This window comes from Anser brachyrhynchus (assembly GCF_964034855.1).
Source record: "Anser brachyrhynchus genome assembly, chromosome: 1".
Taxonomy (NCBI): Eukaryota; Metazoa; Chordata; class Aves; order Anseriformes; family Anatidae; genus Anser; species Anser brachyrhynchus.
The window spans coordinates 22,739,648-22,759,208 of NC_137694.1; the positions used below are offsets into that span (position 1 = coordinate 22,739,648).

At 34.9% G+C, this 19,561-nt stretch overlaps 1 protein-coding gene across 7 annotated transcripts in view; it reads left to right on the forward strand.

Annotated features, from left to right (window-relative positions):
• GRM8 (glutamate metabotropic receptor 8) overlaps positions 1 to 19,561 on the forward strand; it is a 347,580-nt gene that overhangs the window by 265,865 nt on the left and 62,154 nt on the right. For all 7 annotated transcript variants that reach the window (XM_080575728.1, XM_080575724.1, XM_080575729.1 and 4 more), the window contains one exon: positions 13,565 to 13,701. In XM_080575728.1, the coding sequence (XP_080431854.1) occupies positions 13,565 to 13,701 (137 nt within the window). The remainder of the gene's footprint in view (positions 1 to 13,564; positions 13,702 to 19,561) is intronic.

Genomic DNA, 19,561 nt, shown 5'->3' on the forward strand with positions numbered 1-19,561 from the left:
CCAAAGAAAGCACTAGATTTTACTGACATATTTAAAAAACACAAGCCTGGACATGATGATAAGCAAACACACAATGCAATTATCTGTGGCTACTGTTAGTCTTTGCAGGGCTTCAAACAGCTGGGAAGATTACTCACATGTAACCTTCAGAGGTTCTTCTGAGATACTCACATTTCATATCTGAGGTAATCTATGGCTATGATTTCTAAGAGCTGAATTGAATCTAGTTACTAAACTTCCCATTATGACTTATTTTAAAATGTTATAAAATAATCTTAGATCTTGGAGATCTAGGCATAATAACCCAGTAAAGACTTTCTCTAAATCTGTCCTAAAAGAGTATTTTCACTCATGTTGAAAAGCGCCAGGAACACTATAGTCTTGTTTTTATGTTTTATTATTTTATTTTATTTTATTTTATTTTATTTTATTTTATTTTATTTTATTTTATTTTATTTTATTTTATTTTATTTTTATTTTTTATATTTTTTCAGCCTAGCATTGCTGTGCTTGTGGGGTATGACTTAGCCAAATCAAAGTGTATGTCTTCATCTATAGGCAAATCAAGTAGTTCCTATACTCCAAGAGTTTTTGATAAGCCTACCAGTACTTAAAGCAGCTAAAAAAAAAACCTTTTCTGATAAACAGGTAATCAGGACAGTGTCATTACAATGATGGAGTACGAGCTGAGAGAAGAATAGTATCTATTTGTGTGGCCCAACTGTGACAATAGTCTATTTGTTAGGATTTAATGCAAAACTAGCATATTAGATGTTGAAAACCTTGATTACTATGGCAAAAGAAAAAAAAAAAAAAGGGAAGTGTATACACATTTATAAAATCCCTCTCCTGTTTTTGATTTTTTTTTCATGTTGTTTCCACAAGACAAATCAGCCACAAAACTGATTTAAGTAACTAGTTAAACAGAGTTTATGTGTTCCTTATGTTAGTGAAGGAAGAAGCCAGGAGTGATTGATGAGTATGTCTTTTTGTCATTACACATTTTAGTTATATAGGGAAGATTATGTCAAGATTTGAAGGATGTCTAATGTTTAACATTTTTCTTTATATTGCTTACTATAGCTAAGTATTCCAATACTGTGAGCTCAGATTTCTTGAGTCAGTCCTCCAAAGAAGCCTTTAAATTCTGAGATTAAAAACATTCTCAAAGCAATTCCTTTGTCCCATTTGTTTTTTCGTTTGTTTACTTTTGAAAGCTTTTCTCTTAAACCCTGAGGATTCAGAACTTTTTAAAGAAAGTTAATAAGATTCTCCCACATTTACATGAACCTAGTATATGGGATCTGTTAAAGAAGTTTTGTAACATTAGCCATAAAATTTCAGTAATACTAAAAATATTAGTGGTTAGTACTTCTACTTATAATTTTTGGAATGTGAATTTCTCATAGCAGTAGAGAATACTGAGGTGGAGGATCAGTCTTCTGAATTTATGGACTCAACCTTTACTGCATTAGCAATATATATTGTTATTCACTAACATTAATACAGAACTGTATCTGTAAAAATGGGTTAATGAAGTACACTCATCAGTCTCCTTAAATGGAGAGATTAGCCATTCCAAGGATGTATTGTTCCTCTTATGTAGTTTTGTTACAGTGTTTAAAAAGTTCTTCTCGTTTGTATTCAACAGAAGTTACTTTTCTATATATCTCAATTGTTTCTAGTATTCTGCATGTAATCAGGTCAATGATCTTCTTTTATCCTTAGAAAAAGAGACAGTCAAAAAAAGTTCAGATATACTTTTCCAGAACAGCCCAAATATGTAAAATGATTATAGACAGTGCTATAAAAGCTTCTTAAAAGTACTGAAAGATGCTGTTGAAATCCTGAAAGGTCCGTATGATCCCTGAAGTCAAGTATCTAAAAAGTGGGAAGCGTGGGAGTGCATGTATACGTTATAGTTGTAATAAATGACTTCACATCAAAATTTAAGTCACTCATTCAGTAAGGCTGTGACCCATAAAGTGCTTGGAAAACACTGTAAATTAAAATGACTTCTTAAATGTTTTGTAGATACAGCATTTGTGTTGTTTTATGTCTTTGGAAATTAATAACTGTACAACTACCTGAGATAACCATGGCAACAGAGTAAACAGTAAATTTTCACTAGGTACCAGTTACTCACTAATGGTTGCTATAATTATGAAGAAACAAGATGAAGAAAAAAAAAAAAGTACTTGTTATTCTTTGCATTGAATACGTTAATTATTGCTGCCATGCAGAGTTGAAGGACTCAGGAATATCAAGCACTTTTAACTTGCTGCAACATCTCAGACTTCTCTGTAACTACTCTAGAGAGTCTGCCTCCTCTTTTTGGCACAAGGTAGTACCGTAATGAATAACGTAGTTGGGGTGAATTATATTAGACAGTTTTGCATTCTAGAAACATCAAACAATAAGCTGTGACAAGGTCATGAGACTGAAATAACATCACCTTGGATACCTCGGAAAATATAAAGCTGTGATTCAGACAGGGACATCTCTGCTTGATGCCTCTCTTCAAATTTTTCCTGATAATTTAAGTGTGACCTGAAGCTCTGTGTGTGCACGCGTGCTGGTCATGTGGGTTAGTTTGTTTTTTATGTAGGCTGTACAAAAGAAATCTCGCTACAAAATGGATTTTGGATGTTTGACAGTTTCTCTTTGGTGCTGTGTCCTCTCTAAATACCAGAGTTTAAGCCCTGAAGCACTGGAAGGAAGGCCGTCTATGATCTCTGTCAACAGTTAGCAATCACTGTTAGGAAATTCCCTAATGTACTTTTAACCTGCTTAATTATCACACAATTTACTGCACTTAGGAAACAACAGGAAATAGCTTCAAATGTCAAATATAATTTTGCTCAACAAGATGATGTAACTTCATGGATCACTGATAGTATGTTAATCCTACTAAGAGGCATGTGAAAGAAAATTTTATCTGTGGTTAGGTTAGACACAGAATAAAATGACATTTATGTTTCAGATATCTGTTAACTAAGTGTTAACAGACTAATGTCTGCCTACTAATGACAATCCTAATGGAACAGAGTTAAGGATGTGGGTATGTCTTGTTTGAGAAATCTGAATTTAGCTATGTGCTTTTAGAACTTGGACATAATTCATAGCTTCATGGCTTCCGGGTTTTGTTTTAGTTTTATTTTTACTGTAAATCAACTACACTTTGTATAAGCCTTATGTGGAAAATTTTTAGATCCTTCTTTTTCTTTGTAATCCATTATTTCAACTATAATTATGTGGCAGTATTTTTATTTATTTATTTATTTATTTTTGCTTTTCATTCATTTTTATTCTAGAAACATACAATTTAGGAAAAAATAATGAAGACTTAGACATGAAATGCCACAGGCAGTCTTATCACAACGAATCACATTTAGGTATCTGAGAATTATGACCATGTTTTCCTCATCAGGTAGAGGCTTCTAGAAAAGAGAGCAGAGACAGAGGAGCAGAATCACAAATAAAAGCTATGCCATAACTGGGACAGAAGTCCCAGTACTGGAAATTATGCCTATTAGCTGGGCTACTTACCCTCTATCTGATTTTGATGCCATTTTAACAGTTAGACTGAAAATGCTGTTACCTTTCTTCACCAGGATGCTGCCTAGCTATCACCTATGGCAAAGCACTTTTATTTGCCTCTCATCAGCTGCCTGAATCTGTTAGTACAGAACAAAACAAAACAAAACAGAAGAACAAAACAAAACAAAACAAAACAAACCACCACCACCAAAAACCAGCACAAGAACCAACTAACCAACCGACCAAAAAAGCTTTGGGAGCTTCTTGCTCACCAAGAAGATGAACAGGTTTGAGAAGCTCCCTAAACTTCTGCGAAACAGAGCACCTGGAAATATAGATGGCTCTTCAGATATATATTTTTTTTTTTCCTGCAGACATCCCTTGAAATTTAACTAGTTCCTTAACAGCACAGTCTTGATGTTGATTCTCTGTTGTAAAGTGTTGCTCCCCTTGATCCAGATCCTTATATGAGCACCACCTCCATCTGGGCAGGGCTTTGATTTAACTCCACACCTCCTTTCCCTCATATATTTCAGTACTAGAGGAATTGCTCTGCAGGGGAAAGGGAAGAAATCTTTCTTTCCGAGATTGCACAGGCACTTGCGAGTTGCTAGTATTCACTAAAGTTGTTTATTATTTTTTTTTTTATTTTTTTTTATTATTTGAAACACTTTATCTTAGTGCCTTTTGACTTCCAAAGTCCACAGGGGTGTGTATATGTCTGCTTGGCAAGTTTTCATCCTGGCCTGAAGTAAATGTTCAGACTGGAGCCTGAAGTGGGAGAGCTGTAAGTCCTCTCTGCCTTCCCAAAGTGTCAGATGTCAGCTTGACAGGAATTTACCCAAGCAGTTTCAGAGTGTCAAAAGAGGCAGAGCACAAACTCTACTGCAAAGATACATTGTAGTAAAACTGAGCAGAGGTGCTTACTCCAGAAGAAATAAGCTAATTAAGTGAAAAAAAGAGGATCCCAATAAAATCAGATTTTCACACAGAATCGTATCCACAACTCTTTGGAAGATTAAAATAATGAAAGAGAGAAATGAAGATTTATACTTGTACCTGTTGCAAGAGGACTACTGCTGTGGAATGATGTATGAACATTCATCCAGGAAGGCGCTTTTTTTTTTTTCTTTTTTTTTTTTCTCACATATAATGCACTGTGTCCTAGATAGGACCTTCTGAACATGGTAGATAACTCCAATGGAAGTACTATGTATTCAGAGACAGAGGTTCTGAAATTAGCAGGGACTAGTTTCAAAACAAAAATTAAAAATAAAAAGAGGATGAAGCAGTGAAGTGCTGTGCCTCCCTCCCCCGAATAATGCCAAAAATCCAGATGTGAAAGAGCACAAGGTAGGATGCTGAAAAAGGCAGAATAGGGATGATCCTCAGCATCTCAGGGAGCTGAAGGCAGGGTGCAGGCAAGGTGCACCTGAGTTCCTCATAACATGTACTTCTCACATACATTTTGTTGTGTCCTGCTTGTTTACCCTGATTGAAACTGCTGACCAGATTTATGGTCAGAAGGGCGTGCCTCTTAAGAACATACTATTTACAGTTTTGGGGAAAAAAATGCTAATGAGGAAGTTCTTGAATACCCCTTATGTCCTCACTCTCTTCTGATCTCCTCCAGTTGTATAGCTACAACTGCTTGGAAGATTTTTTTTTTTGCCTGTAAAGTCATAAAAATGGAAACAAATGATACGAAGACTGTTTCACAGTGGGCATCTGTTGTATGACTGTGTTGCTGGGGACTGTAGGTAATTGTGATTGTATAGAGAAAAGCATGCTCTCTTGAAATGTATTTATTCATTTTGGCAATACCAAAACAGATGACTTGCAGTTATATTTGCAGTAAAGGTTCCCCACACTTCTACTCCCACTTACAACCCAGCATATGTGTAAGATACAGAGCAACTTTACTTTTTTTTTTTTTTACCTGTGGAAAATTATAACCTCAGACTCTTCTCAGAAGGATCAGGCTTGCTGTTAATGGTATTGCAAAATATATTTTAAAATGAATTTTTAATTTAAACATAACATACAATTCATAACATGAAAATGAATATTTTCCACCCAAGAACATTTGATATTTCCAGTCATACAAATAAAACTTTTCGTTTCTTTTACACTTATGTATAGTTGCTACCCCCAAAACCTGAATGTCCTCTTATAACTTCCTCTTTCAGCATGAGCTGTTAGCACTTACCAGATAATGTCATATCACCTTGCTACTATTCTAGTGTGTCACTAGAGTAGTATTTATCTTGACGCTGATTTCTATGAGATGTGTTGATTCTTAAGGGATTAAGCTGTGTGTCCCCATTGCATATATCTCCTCCCACAGCCCATTGTGTTGTTGTTGTTTCCTTGTTTGGTTTTGGTTGGTTGGTTTTTCATCTCACTGGGTTCTTCAGATGTATAAACAAAGCAGTGTTGTCTGGTACACATGGTATGATGTAGGTTTTTAAGAAGAAACCTGTCTCTATAGATCTTCTCAGTGCTGAATGAGAACAGGCTGGATTTTTAATCATTTTAGGGTGAGTTTTATGGCACATCATGTCTCTGGGCCTGCTGTAGTAAGAAGTTCTAATACTCAGCTGCCTTCTGGAGGGAAAAAAGTACTGCTTTTTATTTGTTATTTTAAATATCATGTGCTCTTTTTAGTCACCCTGTCCAATGTTCTTATGCACAGGTGGAATGAACTATTCCTTTCACAGAAGTATGCATTTCTAATCATAGAATCATAAGGGTTGGAAAAGCCCTCCAAGATCATCTGGTCCAACCACACCCCTACCACCAATGTCACCCACTAAACCACGCCCCTAAGCACCACGTCCAACCTTTCGTTGAACACCCCCAGGGATGGTGACGCCAAGACCTCCCTTGGCAACCCCTTCCAATGCCTGACTGCTCTTTCTGAGAAGAAATGTCTCCTCATTTCCAACCTAAACCTCCCCTGGTGCAACTTGAGGCCATTCCCTCTAGTCCTATCAGTCCTACCTGTGAGAAGAAGCCGACGCCCAGCTCCCCATCACTTCCTTTCAGGCAGTTGTAGAGAGCAATAAGGTCTCCCCTGAGCCTCCTCTTCTCCAGGCCAAACAACCCCAGTTCCCTCAGCTGCTCCTCACAGGACTTGTGTTACAGGCCTTTCACCAAGACATCAAACAAATTATATCCATCTCTGCAGTGTCACCCTTAAAGTTCTTATCCATCAGCTTCAATAATATAAAGTTGTACTGCCTGGCCTGGAATTGGTTTATATCACTTTATTTTAATATCAGATTATTTACCTTCTCTATGTGAGATCCATCTCTAGTGGCTGCCACCATAATGTATATCACACATGCCCTAAGACTGTATATTATGCATTTTCTGTAGTACTCTCAGTTTCCCTTTGGCTCTATTTTCTGCTTTCATACATGAATAGCCAGAATCTGCTCTGTGGTAAGTAAGATAAATTGCTTAACATGGGCATTGAATGCTGTTTTAGATAACCCTAGGGTATCCATCTGGCCTCCAGCTGCTGCCTCAGAAAGGCACAGGTTCTCTGTCATAAACATATTCTGCACATCTATGTGGGTGTCTCCAGTACTTTAGGATATGTAAAACAGCAGTAAGTTTGCGGCACTTGGGTGCGATCCAGTTTTATCGTCCTAATCATGAACTGAGACATTTTAGGGTTAGCATAAAGAGGCGTCTTTTCAGATTTTGAATATGTGTAAGACAATCAACATTTGTTACTTTAGTAACTGCATTGTTCATTGTTTCAAAATGTCTGCTGTATGAAGATTGAGCAGATAGTGGTTTCATTTATGACAGACCTTATGTAGCCCAATACAGTGTATATTCCTCCTCTGTCTGCCAGCCTAATATTCACAAATTAGCTTCTATTAGTTCTACATAATCCTTTATAATTCCCTGTTAGTGATTTTTTTTTTTGAGTATGAAATGTTTTAACAGCTTATGTTTACGCTTTCTATTCATTCTATTTCAATCTTCTCTTTCATTTGTCTCAATGAGAGGCTTATCAGTGACAAATTTCCTTTCTAATTTTACAGATACATTCTGCTTCCTTGGGAATTCTAAGTTCTGAAGGTTCACATGGTTACTGTCCCTCTTTCCGCATTAGTGAGAACCATGTAACTCATGTACATCTCTGCAGTACTTTTTAACAACTAATTAAAATGAAATGCTAAATTAAGGAAGAAAAAAAAATCTGTCCCTCAACTCTTAGTACTTGAAAGTAATAATACAAATTAATGAAATAAGGGTTGATTCTATAAATCTGAAGTCTTCCATTAATGCCAAATTGTAACAGATGGTGCATTTTGAGGTTTTTGTACACAACAGTTAACTATATTATAGTGTACTATAACTGCTTGACTTCTATTTATCTAACCATACCCTTGAATCCCTGCTGACTGCAATGGGTTTCATAATAGATAAAACAGCCTATGTAGAGTAGCTCAAAGGACGAAGATTTAGCTTAAGTAATTTTCATTTCATTTTAGAAAATGAGCTGAATATCAAGCTGCTGAAATCTGGTAAAATATCATAGCAATCTTTGTAATGGAATCAGCTCCACTGGAGTTGGAATATTCTGTAAATGTCAGTTGTAGGGCTTATCACTTTTCTACACTTTTGTCAAGGTACTGAATTAGTAGTTCTTCATAAGTAATTTTTTACTAAAGATTTTCTTGTAAGGGAAACCCAAGGCTGTTGATTTAATTTAACAGATTTCTTTTTGTTTCTTTCTTTCTATTTTAAAAAGAAAAAAAAATCATTAAAGGCTCACCATTATTCTTATTTTAGCTTTCACTACAGCTTAATAATTTTAATATGTATTTGGCCACCTGCATGTATGAACTTGTGGTTTTCCAGTCATTCCACTTCCTTTCCACTACTGGAGATGTGCAGAGAGAAACTTCACTGGAAGCCACCTGAGAAAGCTTATTTGGTGACCTCACAGGGAAATAAGCTCACAGCTTGCAGTAGGAGATGGGATTGTTTACGTACACATGCAAAGAAAATTGGTAAAGCAGGCACATAAGGGATTTGCTGAGCAGCATCTTAAGAATATCAATGTACATGTTTAAGGATTTCTTTAGAAGAAGGTTAATTTTCAAATTCAGTGTACAAAGGGCTTGTCATAAAGCAGTTGTTTATCAAAAACAGCTTTCCTTGACATCAACGTAAGGCATTAAAAATTCAAAAGAATCCTTTTTATCCTTGATTCTGAATTAAAAACCTCATACATTTTACTTTCTTCTTCTTCTTCACTAAATAACATCTCTGGCTAGTTTAAGCTGCATTTTAAAAGGCTTATAAACTACTGAGGTCACAGACACATTCCTTTGGTAATGCTTAGCTAATGTGTTAGCTTGACATTCAAAGTTGTTTAATGCAGCTGGTTGTAAACTCGGAAGGAAGAGGAAGAATTTCTCTCAGAATCAGATTATTGCTTATTACATACAATAAGTAAATGTGTCTTTAAGCTTAATAAACTTCTTCGTTTATGTTGTAGATATAGATTGTCTTCAACTGAATGGTAATGGAACTACTATATAATGCATCCAGCTATAGGGTTTCTAGAAAATTGTTTTGTCTGATTATGGAGTTATTTTTAGTTGCTATCTATTTATTAGCCATTCAGTGCATCAAAGGGACTTGGAAAGCAGTAAATCAAAAATCCTGAAGCTTTTAGGTAACCATATCATACATACATGGCTATTAAATTAGTATTCAGTAATAAACACATGCATACCTGATGACTTGAAAAGATAAAAGATAAGAGATAAGTATGTTCAGATAGACAACCCGATGTTTCTTTGCCTGTCTTTTGAACCACATCATTGGACATAGCCACAGCTCTGCTAGACCATATCATCAGTTCATTCTGCGATGTCTTTGATGGAGCAGACGAACAGATGGAGTTCTGTCTCCATGTGTTTCCCACTTTGTCTTATCTCTTTTGTCCCTTTGGCTAAGTAGTTCCTGTAAAGGTAAGGGCACTCAAATCCTCTGCTAACTTTGGGATTGAACTGCTGGACTTTACAGACTGAGGATATTAAATGAGATGCATTTTCCTACTTTCTTGTACCTTTTTAGCTAAAAAAAAAAAAAAAGTGATTTCAAAACACGTTTGAAAGCCATTTGAACAATACTTCACTGTACTTTATTATAAAATCTGAAAAATTCCCTTCTCTTATCAGTATAGAGCTACAATTTAAAAAAAATAAATAAAGATTTTCTAAAAGTAATTTGGAGTTGTTCAACAAAGATAGACATCAGAAATGGATCTCAAAATAAGTTAGTACTAAGTTTATAAATAATAAAGAAAAAGGGTTGGCTCAAGGAAAATATGAAGGTTCACACATGATTTTCCATTGGTGGCCAAGCTTATTATGTATTCTTGAAATTCTACCGTGTGCTTCTGTTTTAGGCATCCAGAATATATTAAAAATTTAGTTAAGATGATGACAGATTGCATACAATTATCCGAGTCAATCATGGGTTAAAATGATGCAGAGCAACATAAGCACACCGAGAATAAAATGTGAAAAGGCACAGTTCCCTCACTGTTCTTTAACTACCTTGCTAAATGATTTTTGAAAAATTATGAAAAAAATGATTATGAAATTAATGAAATGATTTAAAAAAACGTTGGCTGCCTTGTGGTCTCTGAGGTATCTAGACAAGCATTGCAGGGACTTTTTTCCTAAGCAAAAGTAACATTTTTCCATGATGGTTCCCAATAAATGCAGTTCCTGAATGAGGGTATCCAAGTTTATTCTCTAAAATAAACATTCTATCCAAGAACTATTCAGTGTGGTTTCCCAAATTTTTTTTTTATAAACTGGAATTTATATAACCTGGGCTGATTACTTCAGGTCAGAGTGTCATTTTCTGCGTTAATTTCTGACAAAAATATATTGCATTTAGATTTAGCAGTGGGTCCTCAACATCCATTAAATGGAGCAATTAAATACTCAGTGTCTTGAACTAGTATTAATATGCAATTCCCTGTAATGGCAATTATACCATACAGACATATATGGCAGTACACAAGTATACACAGTATAGGATTTCAAGAATGATCAATTCTGCATATCAGATTGTTAAAAAAGGCACTTTTACAGCTCAGTGGGGTTTGTTACAGTGTTTTACACTGAATCGAGATATGTCTCCACCAATGTGATGAGTTATAATCAGCTTCAATGTTTCTCCACATGGTTTAATTGCCTTGTCTCTATAAAATTTTAGGCAGTTTTTTCCACAGAAGTATTCACTTTAATTCAATAAAGTATACATTCAATGGGTTGTCCAAACAAAATATATTTTCTTAACATAAAATACTTTCTTTTTGGTTTGTGGACTATCCGTTCTCAGACATTGTTCATCTGGATTATCCATCAGGGTACATTTTTCTTCAGATGAGGTTAATATTCTTTTAAGAACACTAATTAACCACTGATGATTAGTTTATAGCCTTGATACCTCTAGTTTCATTCTCTGCTTACACTTCCAAATCTTCTTCTAAAGCCTTGCTAAAATCCCTAGTTTTTCTTCAAAAGCCTTTAAGCTTTGCTTTCCTGGTTATGTAACTAATGGTTATTAGCATGGTTATTAACAGTTATTAGCACAGTCCAGTCATGCATACCTACTTGTTTTAGGTTCATTAAATGTACACAAAACAATGACATAGAAAAAAAAGTGTAATAATTATTACATAATTATAAGATGTAAGACATAGATGACGATACTGGTCTGGTGCCACTTGCTAACAATAACTACTAGTTATGGCAGCATCCCTAGGATGTTATCAAATTTACTTTATAACAAGCACTGTGACTGTTATTTTACCTTCTAAAAATGTTATTCCACAGAAAGATAGCACATTCTTCCTAGTATTTGGGGGTCTGAATCTTCTGTGACTTATTCGAGACTTTAGCAAACTGAACTTTATGAAGATGGCAAAGCTTATCTTAACATCTGCTGTAAGAGAGAGATCTTGTTGAACTTGGAGTAGCAGCTGAATTCAGCAAGATGCTATGCCACTGTTGACTGTGGTGCACTGAGTGAAATTCTCTTGATGAGAACATAATAATATCAAAGAAGAAGATGGTTCTGGCCTGTACTGTATCATGTACTCCTCGTACATGATGTTTCTAAAAAAACCAACAAGATATTATAAACACAAGCTGTTTTTGCTGATCATAAGGGTGACTTGAAACCCCATTGGTCTTTAGGACAAAGGACATTATGTATCCATTGGTAATAGGTTTCTGTTCCTACCATAAACTCTTTAAATGGTGCTGAGTGGAAAGATGATTCACATCATCTTCACATCATCACAGCATCACAAATTGAAAAAATAGTCTGAAGGTTACTTCAACATCTACTTACCCAAAGCTGCTGAGTATGCGTTTATTGGGTGGAAGAATTTTGTTGGATAAACCTGCTATTTGTGCAATGAAGAGTAATTTCACTGCTTATAGAAGATTGTAGACTGGCATTTTTCTTGCTCTTATTTCTGCCAAAACTGGGAGCAAATCATAAAGAGATTTCCAAAATTTTGTATTGAGTCTCTTGTATTTCAATGGGGTCTTAAATATTTATCACGCATAATCTTTTGATACTCTTCTGTGTGTGCTCACATCTAATTTTTGCTGCCAGAATTTTGCTGGCAGAACTGTGAAATTGGCACAGTGGTTAATGTGCCACTTGTCACTCTGAAAACACTGTTCATTTCACTGGATATCAGTTTTGTATGAAAGCTGTTATACAAAACAGGAGAACACAATAATTTATGGGAGACAGAGATACAAGAAGTATTTATGCAGAAATTCTGTAGGTATGTAGACTGCTATTCCCACTTCTACTGGCCAACTTCTGCATAATATATACCCAGACTTTCAAGCTTTTTTTGACATTCTCTGGAAAGTGCTCATACAGTGGGCATAGTACCTCTAGGTATTATGTTAACAAGTCTCATACTGTAGGAATTTACTAGGAACTAGGTACTCTCTTTTTCTTGATTTTCATATGGAGAGATGTGAAAATAGTGTTGTTTTTGTTTGTTTGTTTACTCAGTGAATATGGTTTTCATTCTCCAGTTACTGAAAAACAACTTTAAGATATTTGGATTTGTCTTCAATGGACCTCCATTATAAATTTCTTTCATCTGTACATGTGAATTTGGGGGGGGGGCACTGCTGAATATGACGTTCTTTGTGCAATTTTTGCAAAATCTCTGTAGGACTGCAGATCCTTGAAGATAATGTCACCTTGAGGGAATTCATCAAAACATGCTCTAATTTGGCTGGCCGGGCTGCCAAGGTAGACATGTAGTTTTCAATCTTTGAACATTTTGTTGATCGAAGTAGGAACAGAGTGTCGATTTATAACTTTTGACAGCTTCGGCAATGGACCTTTCTGTCTGACAGTCTCGTGTATAGAAGAGAGAGCAACAAACACAGCTGCTATCCTTAATTTATTTTGATAAAACACTTTTACACAGGTGGTCAATGCTAGAAACTGATCACGTTAGCTGTGACCAGATTTAGAGATTTGTTCCTCAAGGTCTTTTAGGAGCATTGGCTCTTAAGTTGATGATATTCACTTTATTTTCATACTTCACAGAAAAAGTCTTTAAGGAGTTAATCGGAAGATTGCTATTTGTGCCACTACACTGTATTCACACCTTAAAGTGAAATTGTGCCCTTCTGCAAGTCAAAAGGATTTTCTCCACTTTATTTTTTATTTATTTTTCAGTGTTTTCTTGAAGAAAAAAAAAAATGAGATTTTAAAGTTGTTTTCATTAACTTCTATATAAGCTAGATTTAGTGATAATGAAAATATCACACATTTTCTTTGTGACTTATTACCATACCAGTGTTGCATTGAGAAGAACCTGGTCAGTGTGATCAACTGTCTCTAATTATAATTTTTTCCCCAGAATATCTTTTCTGGAAAATTGCTATAAAGGTATTTATACTAATTGCTTTTTAATATTTTTCAGGGAGTGCTGGAACACCTGTTATCTTCAATGAAAATGGAGATGCTCCTGGACGCTATGACATTTTTCAGTATCAAATCACCAACAAAAGTACAGAATACAAAGTAATTGGTCATTGGACCAACCAGCTTCATCTAAATGTAAGTAGTAGCTTAATTATGATGCTGACATTGGAGAAATGCAACCATTTGAATATTACATTATTATATTTCAGGAATGTGGAGGATTTCTATTAGTTGGCATAGAAAAGTTACTCCGTTCTCTTTTTGAGACGAGAGCAAAAAATAACAAAAAAAAAAACTGAACCCAATTCTTTTTATTTTAAAGTAGGTTGGGTTGCACATTCACCTGCTGCTTTAAATGATATTTTAGAGTCATTATATATCTGATATTCCTCAGTCTGACTATGAAGTTAGGCAGTGAAATAGTAACTCATCCTTCAAAAGAAGGTGTCAGACAAAATGATTCACACATATATATTGCTCTTGTCTTTCAAAAATAGAAAGGATATGAGGGGATGGAAATGTACTTAATAAAAGAGAAGTTTGGACTATCTAAACACTTCTGAGTTGGTTGAAACACTAGGATGATGAACTACCGCAATAAAAATATTTCTTGAATATAAAAGGAGAACTTGGAGTTTTTCTGTGTAGTTAACTAGCATTAGTATAGTCTCTATTACTTAGTAACAGAGGAAACAAAGTTACCCTTCCTTGGGAGGTGTTTCTAATTACTGCTTTAATAAGTTCTGCAAGTTTTGTTGTAGCTGAGCCCCACATGTGCATTGAATTATATTTGTTTTGAAAATCACCATCCCAATAAGATTCAGAGAATATACGTAAGAATATTTGAATGACAGCTAAGCATCAAGCCACAACTGTAATGGGAAGTTCTGGGGGCCAGGAAAGTTACAGTCATGAGAACACCACAACACAGTTAACCTGTATCATTGATTTACAGGGTTTACCTTAGCTCTGCAAATTTGAAATACCAAATTTTGTTTTGCTAAAGGCTAGTGAGAAAGGCAACAGTGTGAACTGATGACTGGATTCACCAAGGGGAGTTTATTCAGTAATTTTAATCAAACCACAAAGAAGAGTTTTCTAACAGCTCTGGTTTTCCATGTAAGTGGTTCCTGATAAAGACTAGCAAAGACAGTGTAGTAAATATTTACCAGTGATTCTCCTGTTGAGACTACTTTGCAATAATTATCTGAGTGCTACCAACAATAATACATGTGATAGCTCTCCATTTTCAGGCACAGCTGTTAAATCACTTTACCATATCTAATATTTAATATCTGTAACTACTTGGCAAGGACTCATTTATTTACTTCTTCTGCCCAAATAGAAAACAAACAAACAAACAAACAAACAAAAAACAACCCTACCGACAGAAACTGCACAGAGCAGATTGTGTGGCAGTATTATCTCCCCAGTAACCTGATATCTGTCTGCTGAAAGGCATGAAAGAAAAAAGAATCATTTTAAACAAGTGTAAAGATTAGTACGAAATAGTAATTTCTGGAAAGTATTAGAGTTAGACCCTTACTATGTCTATTATAACAGACATTCATGATTTCCATAATTGCTATTGTTTTCTGAAAAGTTCTGGTGTTTATATATAAGCTGAAAAACTGATACATATATTTTGCACATTAGTACTAAAATAGCATTTACATAGTAATAGCTAGAACTACCTTAAAATTTGCCTCAAATTCCATTCCAGTTTGTCTTTTTGTATCCCCACCTAGACTGCTAAATTTTTCATTAAGTCTGTGGCTTTTCAGTCCCTTTATTTCTGCCTGATATATGTGTACTGCCGGGAATTATATGACATACCAGCAGACTGGCTTCTACTCAGACTACTGAAACCACACCATGCTAAGCACATTGACCACAAAGCTAGCAGGAAAGGATTTATCTAAGGACACCCCTTGTTAACTCTCATTGAAAATGGATGTATTAGGATGTTCTTGTGGCTTTCTTCTTTTGTCTCTTTTTTCAAATTCACTGATGAGCTGTCTAGCTTGTGGAGTGGTAGAGATGCAAAAGGGCTGGCACAACACCCTGCTGCTTCCAGCTTCTTGCCACACTGCCCTGTGCTCACCTGGCCCAGGGTGCCAGCAGTTGCACAGTGCTCCTCTGTGCAGCAGGATTCAGCAATGAGATATTTCTCCTCCTACCTTTCACTTGTTTTTGAACTTACTCAACTTTATGCTGGAGGAGCTCTAAAGTGAAGAGTGAGCTTTATATCTTATGGTTTGTCATGGCATGAGATTTTGGATGCCAGTCACTGTCGGAGTCTGCTGGTGCTGGTACAGTAACAATGAAGAGAGAAGTCATAATATGGATGATGCAGTTTGTTTCCCTCTGTTTCTGCATTCACTGAGTTTATATAGCATGTGTCAATGACACTTATGCCACATGATGATCTGCTGTGGCAATCCTACCAACTCATTTTACTAGACAAAGTATACTGAGACCAAGTAATCTTTGTGAGTGATTGTCAATACTCCAAGTCATCATATGCCAAATTCGGTAGTGCCTTTGCTTGCCAATAAATCAGAGGGAACATAGAGGATATTTTCAGCGGTTTCAGTGAAAAACTCTATATTTGTTGAAGGCAAAGCAATGAATATTTTTATGCTGCTGTTCTATAAAGGAAATGTTTCTAAAATATAATACTTTTTTTCCCACTGTATCCTTCTTTCTCCAGCAGTTTCCTTTTTATGAAGACACATGTAACTGATTTTTAATGAATCTCTGTGTCAGATAGATATCTTCTATAGATAATTCTACATCTACTCCAGTTTTTATGGATTTTTCTATTTAAAATTGTGTGGTAACACAATTGTGTTGGTCTGTATATCTGGTACTGTGTCTCAGAAAAATTATAGCTTTTATTCATTTATTTGCTATGATAGAAAAATAAATCATGAAAATACCGAGACTGTAGTAGTTTAACCTTTTGAACAAATAATTAAAATAAGATTAAAATATGTTTTGCACCTAAATTGTCGAGTCAAGGTTTCCATTTTCTCTTTCTGTGTGTTTTTCTTTTCCTTTTGTTTTCCTTTCTCTTAGGGTACTCTATCATATTTTCTCTGTTGAGTCTTGACTGCAAGTGTCTGAGTCAAGACTGCAGATCTCTGTCATTTGGGCTATGGCTTGTCACCTTGTAGAGAACCCTCATTCTGTCTTTGAACCTAACCCTCAGGTTTCCTCTGCTGGTCTCTGGTTCCTCAGAGTTTTCACTGACTCTTCAGGGTCCTTGTGGTCAAGCTTCAGACTTATTCTGGAGCAAAGCCTGGTGCAATGCTGGCTTCCCCTTTGGACAGAAAGTGCCAGCTCTGGCTAGATAAAGACTGTATCTTGCTTCCTAAGGGGCTTTTTGTCAGCATACTTCACTAGCTAGGATACTGTTTTCTCCCTGTAGACCTCAGTAACCTTAATGATCTCCTTTGGGCAGGCTGACCTTTCAGATTTCCTCTGAAGCAGCTATAGGAACTTCTGATTACTGATCAGCAATACTCTTGTAATCCTTACAAAACAAACAGATATGTAACAATGCTGTGATGTACAGAATAAAAGTTAAATTAAAAAAAAAAAAATCTCGATCTTCAAACTTTAAACTTTCACGTGATTCCTGAGTTTGAATAAGGTATCTTAGGCTTTGACATACATAAGGCAATCCTGAGGGCAGATATTTAGAAACATCAGTCTCAAGAATCTGGATGGCTTTTAAATAATTATCATTTTACATGATTCTGCATTGTAAATTTATACCTCTTTTAAAGTTCTTTTCCTCTCTAAGATTGCCCAACTTTAAATGTTCTTAATGCACTGTAAATAATCAGACACTAGAAGTTTTTTGTATGACTGGTGGAAAAAATAATAGCTTTAGAACTTCTGATCATTGACTATATTTAACTGCCAGGGTTTGGGGTTGTTTGCTTTCCTCATTTTCATTTCTTCATCAGTAGAATAACATAACATATATTCAAGCAACTTTGATAGTTATAAACCTTTCCCCTCCAAAATATTCTGCTTTTCGTAATGAATAATAATAATAATAAATGAATAATAATAATAATAAAAAAGAGCAACAGGAAAGGGCAGTTGTTTCCACGAAAGTTATGTTTTATTCATATTGCAACAGTATTTTGCATACCATATCACGTGTAAAAGTTCCCTATGAATGTGTGGGTTTAGCAAATTTGAGCTCTCAACCATGTAATCTCTGTAGGAGGAAAGTTAAAAACAAGCTTGCTTTTCCTAGTAGTTATGATTTGAAATCAACTTCCTGATATGACTAATAATGAATTCCCTCTTAGAAACTATGTTTTGTATTGTATATGTTGTAATAAGGGCTAGAAAGAGGTGTTGACTGATGGCTTTTTTTTTTCAGTCTTAAAGTTCCAGTCTTAAAATTTTAATAAGAAATATTCTCAGTTTCCTTTATGACTTAGCAATTGATTAAATTTTTTTTAATGGTTCATTTTTGAGAGATTTTTTTTTTCTCTTTAAAAGTGTTCTATTTTGAAACCTAAAAGCCAATTTGGAAAAGTTGAAATGTTTAAGAATTATGAAATATAATATTTTGTCTCTTTAAAAAAAATCTGTTTTAATATAGTTAAAACTATAAACTGTTTTCAATTCAAACTTATACATTGTTTTGGTTTACAAAAATCTGTACTGAAAGAACATAATTTGAAAATATATGTAGATACAAATCTAGATTCTTCCAAGTTAGTAAGTTTTTGATTGATGAGAGACACAATTATTGATGCTTTCACTATCAGGTATTTAGCTGAAGCAGATAAGAAGCTTGAGTAGAGATCCACTTATGTTATCTTAGTCCTTAAGGGAAACAAATACTCACTGTAACACTGTAAGCTTCAAGTCCAAATGTAATGAAATTTTTAAAATAGATTTCACTTTTATTTTTATTTATTTTTTTTTTAACCAAAGCACAAGAGTTCAGATGAAGAGAAAAAGAAATTTTACAGTAATGGATTTTTAATTTTCTCTTAGAAATAATAGATTGCATTTGCTCTCAGATTTACAGAGTGTATGCACTGAGAATATAAATGACTCAGGGGCAGACATTTTTTCTATGATGGTTTTGATTTATAACTAAAAAATCCGTAAATTAAAATTACACTGATGTGATGAACTATCAGAAATACAGCCCTAATCATCATTAGCCTTAAGCATCATGGTTGGTGAACTAGTAAAAATTGGGAACCCCACATTGAGCTTCCCTTCAGGCAGCCATATCACAAGAAGATTTAAATCAGTATTGGATTTAATTTCTTTTCTAGGACTTGTAAATTATGTATCTAATCCTGAAGGAACCTATCAACACTGACATTAGTCAATTCTTTTTAAAAGTAACAGATTCAACATTCATTAGTTCCCTTTCTTGTGACATGACAGAAAATGAAACTTATGATATTTTCTTTAACTGCAGCAAACAAGTTTTAAACTTTGCTTTAGGCCACTGTATTTCTGCTGTATTTCACTGAAGAAGTCAGAGAGCTCCCCCCCCCCCCCCCAGCTATCATAAGCATTATATAATTGATAGATTTTTTTTTTTTAATTGCTGAACCCAACCCTAAGTCTAACAAAAGAACACACTACAGTGAAATACATAACAGGAGAACTTATTGCTATACATGATTATAACTGTAAACAAAATATGACAATTATACTGCCTGCAGGGTATTTTTCTGTCCGTATGTAATAGGACAATAGAGTTCAAACTTACACTCCATCACCTGAAAATGCTTGGTCAGAAATAAAAGTCATTGAGACAAGCAAAAATGTTTTGGATTCTTTTATTCTTCTCAAAATTATACTGCTGTCTTCCTTTATTCTATACAGGGCTGAAAGTCAAGTAGGAAGATACTATCACAGTTTTTAGAAGAGTACTTAGGTTTTACAAAGCTAGTCCTGGTCTTAGTACTGATCAGTAAATATGGCTCAGGATTTATTC